The sequence below is a fragment of the Apus apus genome, chromosome 2 (assembly GCF_020740795.1).
Source record: "Apus apus isolate bApuApu2 chromosome 2, bApuApu2.pri.cur, whole genome shotgun sequence".
Classification (NCBI taxonomy): domain Eukaryota; kingdom Metazoa; phylum Chordata; class Aves; order Apodiformes; family Apodidae; genus Apus; species Apus apus.
In genome coordinates this window covers 35,095,079-35,107,627 of record NC_067283.1, presented here as the reverse complement: position 1 = coordinate 35,107,627, position 12,549 = coordinate 35,095,079, and the positions used below count along the sequence as shown (strand labels likewise).

At 34.3% G+C, this 12,549-nt stretch overlaps 1 protein-coding gene across 8 annotated transcripts in view; it reads right to left on the bottom strand.

Annotated features, from left to right (window-relative positions):
* TAX1BP1 (Tax1 binding protein 1) overlaps positions 1-12,549 on the bottom strand; it is a 62,634-nt gene that overhangs the window by 27,953 nt on the left and 22,132 nt on the right. For all 8 annotated transcript variants that reach the window (XM_051612158.1, XM_051612159.1, XM_051612157.1 and 5 more), the window contains 3 exons: positions 11,666-11,824; positions 619-767; positions 391-481 (listed from right to left, as the gene is read on the bottom strand). In XM_051612158.1, the coding sequence (XP_051468118.1) occupies positions 391-481; positions 619-767; positions 11,666-11,824 (399 nt within the window). The remainder of the gene's footprint in view (positions 1-390; positions 482-618; positions 768-11,665; positions 11,825-12,549) is intronic.

Below are 12,549 nucleotides of genomic sequence, written 5' to 3'. Positions count from 1 at the left end.
AAGAACAGGATCTAGAAAACACAGTCTGGAGAGCAAATTTAAAAGAGCAAAAAGGAATTTAGTTATTAAATGGGTGATGCACTGTATTACTAAAGAACTTCCTTACTAGCATTTATTATTTTTTGTTCCTATTCCTGCATTTTAATAAATTGTTGATCCATTCTCCTTCTTAAGAGACCTCCTTATATCTTTGGATGACTTTAGATGCAACTTTCCTCATTCATTTTTATATGAGGACACGTATAACTGTCTTCTAAATCTGTTCACACAAGTAATCCATTTCCTTTTTTCCTTAACCAAGACAATTTATCAGACTTCTCTGTAAAACATTTTTACCTTTATTTCAAACCACTTCGTTTCAGTGTATACAGGTATAAGGAATAAGGTTACCTTATAAAGTTCTTTTTCATCCTTTTCTGTCTTTAACACACATTCAAGCTGCTCCTTCTCAAGCATCACTTTCTTCAGTTTGTCCTTCAAACTAAGACATTGACAAATTATTAGCACAGAACTATCAATACAGAAAACTGATGCATACACTGAAAAATACAGATTAAAGGAACACCTATAGAAAGAAACAGTAAAATGAGGAAAGTAAGAAACAAAATTACTAAATACCTGTCTAACTCTGTTTCTTTTGCAATGGCTTTTTGAGTAACAGTCATGATATCTTCCTCAAGCTGGAGAACTTTTGAAGCAGCCTCATCGTGCTTCTTCTTCAAATCATCAATTTCAGTTTTAAGAGCATCTGATGCTTGAACATTATTCTTTAAAAAAATTGCAAAGAGATGTCACTTAAGAATGTGTATCTTTAGAACTGCAACATGGTATTTGAATTAATGCTAAAATGCGGTCATTAGATTTCTTCTCTTCCTTAAGATGTATGACAAGCCCATTTCAAGCATATATAAATACAGCTACTGAATATATAACATTATTATAAGTTTAATGCAACAAGTCAATAAGGAATTTGTTTTGATAAAGCATTCAGTTACACAAAGACTACCAAAAACTTCAGAGCATAAGAGAAACAAAGCTGTATTTCGTATCTTTTGCTCATGTCCTTTCTGCACACTAACCATCAACTGCCTTGCTTAGAAACATAAAAACTTGTATTTTTCTTTGTACATTATTTTACTTGAAAAGAAAAGCCTGCATTTGACCAGACAGTTACACCACTCAAGTAAGTCACACAGAAAGCCAATTGCAGGCAGAAAGAGAAAAAAAGGGAAGATCTCCTAATGAAGAGCTAGTTACTACACTATGTTCTCTTCGCTAGGACACATGGAGGGTCTCACAAAGCTCATGGAGGCTCATTAAACAATTGCAGAATTTGTATCTTGGATCCTGGAAGCGGAGACAAAAGGGTGCTGACAACAACCAAAATGGATACCCTTGTCCAAAAACTGACAGATGCAAGATGGAAAGTCATTTTTACATTCCACATTCATTATCTGTTTGCAATAATGTCCATACCATTCTAAGACAGTGGACAGCTAGAAGTCATCTACACCACAGCAAAATGGGCATTTGAAGTCAGGTCAGCTTAAGTAACGCAGAAAAACCTTCTTTTTAGTACAGTACTACTTTCTTGAGAACAGAAATTAACAACACTAAAGCAGAACACACATACTGAGAGAATATGATACTATTTCTATTATCAAAATCCAATAAATGTCAGGTTAATATCAACCATGACAATGGCATGAATCAAAGTGTAAATAAGGTCAAGACAGACCGACCAACATGCCTCACTACAGCATGACTTACACTGTTTGTGCAGATACTAAGGTACAAGTTGTCTTTCTGCTCTGCATTTTGAAGATTAAAGCACTAGTTAATCTGTTCATTTTTAAACAAAGCTAAATGTCCTGAAACAAGACTGTGCTGTTACATTAAGAGAAACACATCAGCCAGAGTTTAGTGAGAAGCCCTACTGGCCTGATTCCAACCTAACTGTGTTTTAAGTACAATAAAATATAATGAGGACTGGTTTTACTCATTAATTGTCAAAATACACTGTTCGCAAGTGTAATTAAGGCCTGATTTTACAAGCAACTAAACAGAAGCTTGGGCCTTTTTTTGGGGGGGAGGTAGGGGGTTTTCAATTGTGAGGGGTGGAAAATATAACTGATGACTCAATCACTTCCTAAACAGTATAGCAACACAAAGTAGATTTTTATTTCTGTCACATACGCTAAAAAAAAAAAAAAAAAAGCAGAGGACTAATACAACTGTTTAAACTCTAAATGGCTCTACTATAGGCCTTAATATAATAAAGAATTTAAAAGCATCACACATATACCATCTTTTTTGAAAACAGAATTGGAGATGATGACCCACGATTTTCATAAGGTCTTTATTTTTTAAGAGCTATCAGTTTACTGCAAACAAAAATATAAGTACTTGGTGTAACGAAGGCAGGATATTTTAATTAAGTAAGTATTCCAAGTAAAACTTGCTGCATAACCAGCAGCAACAACAACACCCATTATAACTGCTTGTCCTTCCCTAGTGGAGACTAATTACTTGCCCCTGTTTTGAAAGTCTAGTATAGTAAAAAGTCTATTTCAATGCATATCTGTGTTTTCTCTAAACACCACTTCGTTATAACTGTAACTGCTGTAACCCAAGTACCTTCAAAAGAATTTAATCTGATACGTTACATATACAAACTGTACAAACAGTTCAAACAGGCTGCCAAAGGTAACATATTTTAAAAGGAATTAATAGCCTGAAAAAAATTCCCTCCACAAACAGCATTACAATTGATGCTGCTTTGCTAGTTATTCTAAAGGGACATGGTACTAAAATGTAAAAGTTCCATACTTAACAGATTCTCACCTAATAAACTTGTTTAGATACAACTAAAGCCTACAGTTTTGAAAGAAAAAAGGATTAATTTTTAGAGACGACTTGTTATTTTACAGATTTCTTAGCAATTCAATTTAGATGCTGCAATCCTAGTCACATACACTCTGGTTACAGCTGTTTCAGAGCCTGTAAAATTTAAAATGAGTGCTCTTAAGACAATTTTACAGGTACAAGTCAACCGTGTTTTAGGAGGAGTCTAAAGGGGAAGAAAATAATAAATACAACAATTGCATGTACAAGACCTATTACAAAAAAAGATAAGTACTTTATGTAATTATTGTTTACTTCATTTATCTGATTTACCCAGTACATCAACAAATATATCTTTTTTCCACTTCCTTAACAGAAAGAAAAGCCCAACAGTAGCATGAATCATTTTAATGAGCTGGATTTAAAATACCCAACAATTTTAACATTATTTTTACTCTTTATTGCATTTTTATTGAGTTACAAATGCAGCTTCCCCCATATCCCCTCCTTGGACTTGCAACAGCCCTGTAAGAAGAAGGGAGAAGCAAAGTGCACCACAAGGGTCAGAATAATCAGTGAGAAATTACTTAAATCACCTTCATTGCTCCAAAATAAAAAACTACCAAAATAAAAATTTCTGTAACTACTAGGAGTCTCACTAGTGAAATGAAAAAATAAAATAAAATGTAATGTAGTTGTCAAGTGAATTTATCTTCCTCAGAATCAAAATCCCACTTTGAAAATTTTGATATGTCCTCAGATACAGAACAAGAAGAAAGATGGGACATCGAAATTTTTACTGCTTTTCAAAACCAGCAAATTATTTAAGATTATTTTTCAAATAATTTTATTCTAATCACATGAATCACTGTCCTCCCCCTGCAAAGAAGTGCCATTACACACAATGCTACTTCTTTAAAGTGCAAGGCAAACAGCTGCTGAAAGAACAGAATTTTTACATCAAAAAATTTGAAATTACACATCAGTTGTTTTAGGTTCATGTAACCTAAACATAAATACATGGATTGAAACCTCATTAAGCTATTACAAACTTTATCCAAAAGATAGGTGAAGATCATGTCCATGCTCTTCCTTTAGACATGTTTAAAATAATCTTATTAAACTTCTGCTACAAAAGGACTAATAGTCTTTGTTTGAAAATGGAATAGCCATAGTTCTTGGAGTCTCATTTTCGTAACATGGAACTATGGCAAAATCTGTGTGCTCAACAATGATGAACAAGATGCTTCCCTACTTATTTCTTACTTCTAATGGATTTTTGCAACACGATTAAATAAATTTCAGAGTGCAGTCCAGTTAACAGAAGAAAAGCAGTACAGATACCCCTTCCAGAGAATAAACATACACAATGCTTTTTTCAAACATACTTAAGGCAGAGAAAAATCCAACAGACAGAATACAATACTTGAAAAATACAACCCAATATTATTTCCAGCTGTGATATCTTGCAATGTGGCAATAGGCAGCACAGGATTTTTATGCTTCATCTTCCCTTTTTATCACCTGTATAACTCCCTATTGACTTTTTCAAAGTCATTCCACACCTAGAACATGCCTTTGCTTACCAGCTAGTATCTGCAATTTTATTTTACTTCTTAGAGAATGCACACATTGTATTGAAGAAGAACAAATGGTTAAAAATGAGCGATGCAACTGTGAAACCAAAGAAGTCAATTCACCAAATAAAAGACAATTTATTAAAAAAAAAATTAAAAAGCAGCACCTTTCAAATTTCATCTGGATTGATTTATCTGTATATAATTTAATGTCAGGGGACATACCTTGTAGAGAATTTAGGGGATGTGGGGATCTAGATTAATTATCTGCAGGAGCCTTTTATTTATCCCATTGACATCCTAGCAGCTCCAACAGATTCACGTAAAGGGTGCAACTGACATCATACTCTGTGTAAAGGACCTCCAAGGTGAACACAACGTAGTACCATTGCAGCCACTGCAAAATCTGAGTGTGCTCATAACACAGGGCCTGGATGTTTCTAAAGAAAACCTCAGGTTGTAATTATTCTTTCAAAGATAAAATCTACATGTTAAGTAAAGCAGTGAACCAATTCCAAGTAAACTCAATTATATTAAGCTTTTCTCTTTCTGACTATGACTGGCAATAGAAATACTGGTCTAAAACAAACAAACAAACAACAACACTGAGGTTTCTCTATCTTCTTGTATTTCTAGCCAAAAACCTAAGACATCACAGTGACAGTGTTTTAATTGTGTTAATCTCTTCAACTAACACTTAAAACAGATCAAAATTCTACAAAACTAAGGCCTAATTCTAAAAAAATTTCATCTGAGTAACATCTGTCACCCAGATACTATCATGAAGACTACAGAAGTGCAAGGTTTTGCAGAAAGCAGCTGAGGTACTTAGACCATCTATGATTTTGCAGCATGCATTCACATTTCAGAACACTGATTTCTTAAAATCTCTTACAATTTCACTGTAAGCTATCATGTTTTCAAAGACTCATTCTCACAAATACATAATTTGAAGTGCTGGCAGGAAACTGATCTAAAGCATTTAAGAATCTCTCAAACTAGCCTGTTCAATCATCCAGCAAAACAAATTTCCATTAAACAGTTCAACAAATATTTATGCACAGAATAGTCACTAAAACAACAAACAGCATTCTCTCTTCACAGGATGTTTATAGCACTCTTGGGCGCTATAACCCCTGGTGCCAACCTGAGCAATTCTGAGTGTTTAATTTGTATCTTTAAAATTTTACATAGAGTTTGGGGGTTTTGTGTATTTTTTCATGTAGTTCTGCATACTGGGTTGGGGGGCAATTTATCGGTGATCATTTGGGGTTTCAATTTTTGGGTGTGGGTTTAAAAAAACAAACAAACAACACACACAAAAAACCCCACACCCCACATCTACCTGATTATCAGATTTTCATAACACAGCCCACATAAAAATATCAACATAGACTGATTTAAAGAGAGACTGAAAAAACATTTGAATAATTTACTTTTACACATGCAGTCTGAACTGGACACTTGTACTGCTGACATACCACACTGCACAATAGCATTTTGTAACTATCTAACCGGAGAAACTCTCCTTTAAAAAATGGCATAAAAAGAAGACTTAAGTGAATCTGGTATTTGAATAAAACTCTCCAATTAATAAAGCTACTGTGCAGGTAGAGCCTGTCAGGAGAACCTGGATTTAGATGGGTGTCCTATTAAAAGTCCCCATCAGATAGATTAATTAGCCCACTTTTTAAAAGTTAAAAGGAGAACTAAGCTTTCAAAAAGCATGAAAGAACAAGTCTATCAAGTCAGTAAATTCACTTCTGTTTCAATTTATGTTAATTTCGTAACAGAAACACTATTCAAACGCTAACAGCATCACAGAAGGAGCAGGTATTATACAGAGTTTTTGCTTCTAACTCATGTTAAAACATTTACAGAAACTGCTGTCACAGAGAAAGACTTGTTACCGCTATTAACACTGAAGAAATCTCCTCAGAAAAACTCTCATCCCACTAGAGGGAGACAAATGATTGCAAAAGCATCACGTGAAAGCTCTGCTCTCTTCAGAAGAGCACGAAACCTACGCTCGTAAGATTGAATGGTTGCAAAGTGTCAGAAGAGCGACCGATGAAAGACTGACACAGTGACTACTGCATGTTTCTCTTGTTCAGCACAGTAATACTGAATCTTAAGAGACAATTAAGCCTTCTGCTGCCAGAAAGCTTACACACAATTTAAGCACACACAAAACTGGGAAAACAAAGACCAAAAAACATGCATTTTTCTTTACACAGGTATATCTTTTTATATTCACAATGTATAAGGCATAGATTAGAAATAATTGGGTTTTTTTTTCCTAGATAAATACACACGCAGTACCAGCAAACGAGTTATGTCACTAGGAAACCAAAGGAAAAGCTGAAATGTTGAAAGTAATCTGAAACAGTTCTGATAAACATGTATCATGTGCCATCTTCTTAAGTAAAATAATCATAGTGAGTAATTACATCATTATTTTAACAGCGTTATATTGGTAATGTTGCAAGTTTGTAGATACAGCATGTTTCTAAATAAAAGTATGCTACCAGGTAACATCATCCTAATAAAAACAAATTAACTCTGAAAAACTAACTGAAGGTTGTAAGAAAAAGATGCAACATTTCTGAAACGTTTCCAGTGATTTTATATTTACTCTGAATTCCCACACAGACTAGTAGCAGGTTAAGTCATCTCTGAGGGGAAGTCTAGGAATGGTTTAACTAGCACCAAAAAAAGCTGCAAATGAATACAACGGTTTCCTGTAACTGAAAATACAGCACTTTCCAGAAGACTAGAAAGAGTGTGCACATTATGGGGCTGTAGAAGAAAGGGGAGAATGGAAAAGATTCACTTATCCCCTCTTTAAACTGATCTTGTTAAAAAAAAAAAAAAAAAACAACACACCAAAAAAACCCCCACCACAACAGATACTGCCTTAAGCAGCCATCAGATATGAGGGAAGTACCAACCTAAAATATTGAATTTGTTCAACAACGTATCTTAAGCTTTGGCAGGGCAGGGTAAATAATACAATTTAATGGTAATAATCATAATATATAAAGTGAGCACTAAAAGCAGTGGGGATGGAGAGCACACTCCCTCTGAGCACAAATACTGACTAGTGCAGAGCTGTGTGTCTTGCGAATACTCTTTCTGTGATGGTGGCAATGATAACCCAAGAAAACAATGTCTGCAGAACCAGTCGTGTGCTGAGTACAAATGAAAACTTCAGTGTGATAAAACACTAAAAAAAACCCCACAAACTTAAACCTAAAGAAATAGAAGCCTTTCCAGAGGAGTAGTGACTTAAGAGTGCAATAACATGCATTATAAGCCACGTTTTAATTCTAACAGCACATAATCACTTTGTCTTGAACGCATTTGTACTTCATACCTTTGGTAGGACACAAGATCCCTATCTTGCACAAAGGCAATAAATGACTGTATCTCCTGAACAGTAAGGGTACTGTCCAGCAAACTGAAATCTGGACGTTGTTGTGGCCATTACAGTCTGAATTGGTACAAACACAGGATAAAGCTCAAGAAACGGGCATCTTTTCACCACTTAAAAACCTGCATAAAGCCAACATTCAAACTCCCTGGAACACTGACTGTATTACACCGGAACAGGCTGTTTAGCATGCAATGTTCTTAAAAGACTGTATCTACTTTTAGCTTGTTTTTTCGCCAATATTTTCACCAAAAAGCCTTTAAAGGACAACTTACAAAGCATCCCAACTAGGCAAAAAGCAGACAGACAATAGTACAACTACCCAGAATTCTACAAGAGTAACTATGTGGGGAAGAAAGAGATCGAATATTCAAGAATGGGAGAGAACACAAACTGGAGTATAGTTATGACATTGTCAACAACTGTCCTGTCTGCATTAAGAAATCAGTGTTTCTACAGACATTTCTCAATGACTCAAACTACTCTTGAGTTACATCTAAAAACAAGGACTGATAAGAATACAAAGAGAAAATTAGCCTAAAGTGATATGAATAAATGTGAGGGGATTTTAAGACAATGTTTTAACAAACCATTTTCATTTTATGAACTTTGCTTTTCCATCATTGATCTACCTTCTACTTGTTACATTGTACCACAGTAAGATAACTTAGGTACTATGACCCCAAATCACATGGTTCGCATTCTGCTCAAATCTATTATAGAAATATAAGGTAGCTTAACAATGTATTTGATCACAATTCAAAGACATTAGCTTAGATACTCATATTATTTGCTCTGAAGAAACTAAGGTTTTTCTTAAAAGGGGCAGATTGACAAGTATTTATTATAAAGTGGTTCATAACTCCAGGGTGACCTTATCACAACACAAACAGTAATAAACAATAGTATTTGCCAATACATTAGCAGCATAAAGAGCCCAGCACTCAATTAGAATCAAATGCACGGGTCTGACATAACCACTTCCTTTGCTCATGCAATTGCTCCTTTGTACTACAGTACTTTGTACTATTGTGTTTTTTCAGAGGGCTCTTTGGACAAGCACACCGTGCACTTCTTGATGGAAGTACTTGTAGAAGGAAAAAAATTAATACATTGTTAAAAGATTGTACATGGGTTAAACACAGCTTAGCTTTATTTTTAAGATAAAGATTTCTATCACTTGAAGCTCTCTCTTTAACTATAAAGGTAATGACATAGAGTATTTCCAAGTTATTTTTCCTTACATGGGCTGTTTTGTTTTACTACTTGTTTTTCTTTAGCCTAATAAGCTCTAAAGTACAGTGAAATATTTTTTTTATGGAACTCTATATAGTTAAACCTTTACTTAAGTTAAACACTAAAACATACAAATTTTAAATTAATCAGCTCCCCTTTTTTATCTGTTTATGTATCACAAGTCAAGAGCACAACTAAAACTCCACCTATATTTGACAAATGCACACTAGGAATAAAAGAAGAAAAAATGCACAGAATTACTGTGTTAAAACAGCCATTTTGTAACTTAAAGGCAAAAAACCAAACACCAAAACCAAAAAAACAAGCCGTAGGGGAAGATTCTGCTGTTACATAAAATACACATACTTTGACTACTTAGTGTTTCAAGGTTATCCCTTGTAGTCTTACATAAAATCAGCCAAGTTAGTATATTGTTCAGGTTTATCACCAATAGCCATTATTCACGTCACATAAAGCTGACTAGATTAGCTGGGGGCTTTGGGGGGAAGTGGTTTTGGAGGATTTGTTTTGGATGGGGGAATATTTTGCAGGATTTGTTGTTTTTTGTTGTTGTTGTTATTTTTTTAAACTATCCTTGACGAAAATAAAACATAGGTACTGTAATCTGAGTGCTGAACAACTGCTGCTCAGGAGTTTTAAAATCTTTTTACATCAATCCATTAATAACACTGTACAGTGTTCTCAGCAAATATAATCACTTGAGTCACTGCTGTATTTCATGTATTAGGGCAGGGAGGCAAGGCGTGTAAAAAGAGAAATAATCTTTAAGACTGGAAAATTCAGAGAAAGTTGCATATAAATGACTGTTTTTTAAAGCCTCTGATGATGAAAATGTTAACTTATTCAAGATTAGATGTCTGTTTCATTTTCAAGAGTAACACTAAATTTATATTCTTCTTATGTATATAAATAAATACAGATGTTTCAACTGAGCTTCTTTTTTTCTTTTTTAAAAAAGTGAAAAACATAATAGAACATAAAAGATGTAAAATAAGTTGGTGTCAAAGATTTAAGAAACAAAAAATTACTACATGGGTTAAAAAACTTCTATTTTACTCTGGATAGCTAAAGAGTTGCATTAGCCTCAGATTAGATATCTACTTATAGCTCAGCTAAATATAAGCAAAAAGTTTTTTCACATTGCATCACCACTTCAACAAGATAAAAGGCAGTAACAAAACAAAAAACCCAAAACATTCCTGAAATTAAATTCCAATTGCTAAGTTCTGGTATATTAACAGCAAAAGTATTTTTGATTATAGAAATTCACAGGAAAGTGTGAGAAATGATTAAGCCATTTTTGTTCCTATGCAGTCTAACTACATCCTTGCTGGACAGCCACAAAAATTTCATTTGACATTTTTTCTAAACAGCATTGTAAAGCTAACGTGGGTTAGAACTGACAATTTACTCTCAAACTTTTTTTTAAATGAGAACCTCAAATTACAATGAAAGATATCTATGTAGCTCATTCAGATTTATCCACCAAGTTTATTATTCTGTAAATCCATGAAATGCACAGTGTTTAACTCATCTCTTTGATTTAAACTAGTTCTCCCGTGTATTTGAAACTAAAATTATGCTTTTATAGGAAAAAAAAAATTCTAAACATGACCTTATACTTTCTATTTTCCCTATCCAACATCCTAGTCCATTTCACTATGACTGTTGAAAAATAAACTACAAAGTTTAAACAATCTCAAATTCTCCCCACAAATTCCTTTCTATTAAAGGTGTATCATGCAGAACTGTTGACATATACATACTACTACTAAGAAATAGCCTATTAGCTGCTGTCCACAGCTAAATTATATAGGCTTCATTACTTCAAATTTGTGCATGTCACCACCTTCCTCCCACATGTTTTTAATTTTATCCTAGAAGTAGTTTTTTAAAAAGCAGAAGCTTAAAAATAGATTACATTCAGCTTTTTTGTGTCTCTTCAAATATTAGGTTTCCTCCTTACCATACGTAGAATTCCAAACTAAGTTTGCTTTGTTTTAGGCCAGATTTATATTTTCACTATCGATTAACACAAATTTTTTTTTTTAGGTTTGTGGTTCTTTTCCTTTTAAAAACTTCAACCCTTTGTGAAGCCTTTTAGAGAAGTTACTAGTCACTTTTCACTCTCTTTATGCCCTGGTATTTAATACCAAAATTTTTTACCATTTCCAATACCCTGTGTTCTATGTAGTTATTCCTTAATAGGAGGGTTTTTTTAAAAGCTTTTTTCCATTTTAAGTTTATGTAAGCAAACTTTAAACTATCAACTGCTTTCCACTATGAATTCCACATTTAAATGTCAAACATCTGGTAACAGTTGTCATCGATTATCTTACACAAGCCTGGTACCAAAAGCCTTAAATATTTTAACCATTTTATGACATAAAAGGAATAGTGGCAGGAGGTTAATAGGAACTGACCCTATGCTAGCGTAAATGTCTGTCTAACTGCTGAGGGGTTTTGATAGCAGATTTTCACCCAGTTTAACTGGTTCTTGAAAAAGGAGGATTACAGACATTATGAGTCAGCTTTAATCAGTTAAACAACTAACCTTTTGCTCTGTTTGCAGTTGGTCATATCTCTGCTTTTCATGGCTAAGTTCTTTTTCCAGTCTTTCAACTTGATCTCTGAGTTGTGCCGTTTCCTTTTCCAGAACAGAAGTTACCTTTAATAACTCTTCTTTTTCTTTTATTATTTTTTCAATTTTAAACTGTAAAAACAAAAACATTCAGTTTTGGTAATTTTTCTCCCCCTTATTCCTATCAAAAAAGCGGATAACAAATTATTTCAGTTTGGCAGAAGCATATAATGTGTGTCCTCTGGCTAGGTTATTTTTCTGTTTTCCCCTTAGTCCCCCGTTTCTGAAGTTTCATTGCTTTAAATGAACAATACTGGGTTACCATTAGACACCACACTTTGCAGTGTCTTGATTTATACTCAAAGTTTTCCTGCCTTAAGTGAAGTGCTTTTACTGTTCCCAAGTGACAGCAACTAGGTAGGAGCTAATTACAATGATGACAGCTTAGTGAAAAAATGGCTGCTGAGTGTAGAGAGACACACACTTTAAAGAAACGTTTAAGGAGTTTCATCAACGAAATGAACACACACACAGCCAAAATGACTGGACAGACTCTTTAGTAGGAACTGTAACAATGTGACAAGGGATAACGGTTTTAAACTAAAAGAGGGTAGATTCAGACTAGCTATAAGGAAGACATTTTTTATGATGAGGGTCGTGAAACCTGCAACAGGTTGCCCAGAGAGGTGGTAGATGCTCCACCCCTGGAAACATTCAAGGTCAGGTTGGATGGGGCCCTGAGCAAGCTGACCTAGTTGGAAGATTTCTCTGCTCACTGCAGAAGGGTTGTACTAGATGACCTTTAAAGGTCCCTTCCAACCCCAACCATTCTATGATTCTATGAACCAAGATAACAA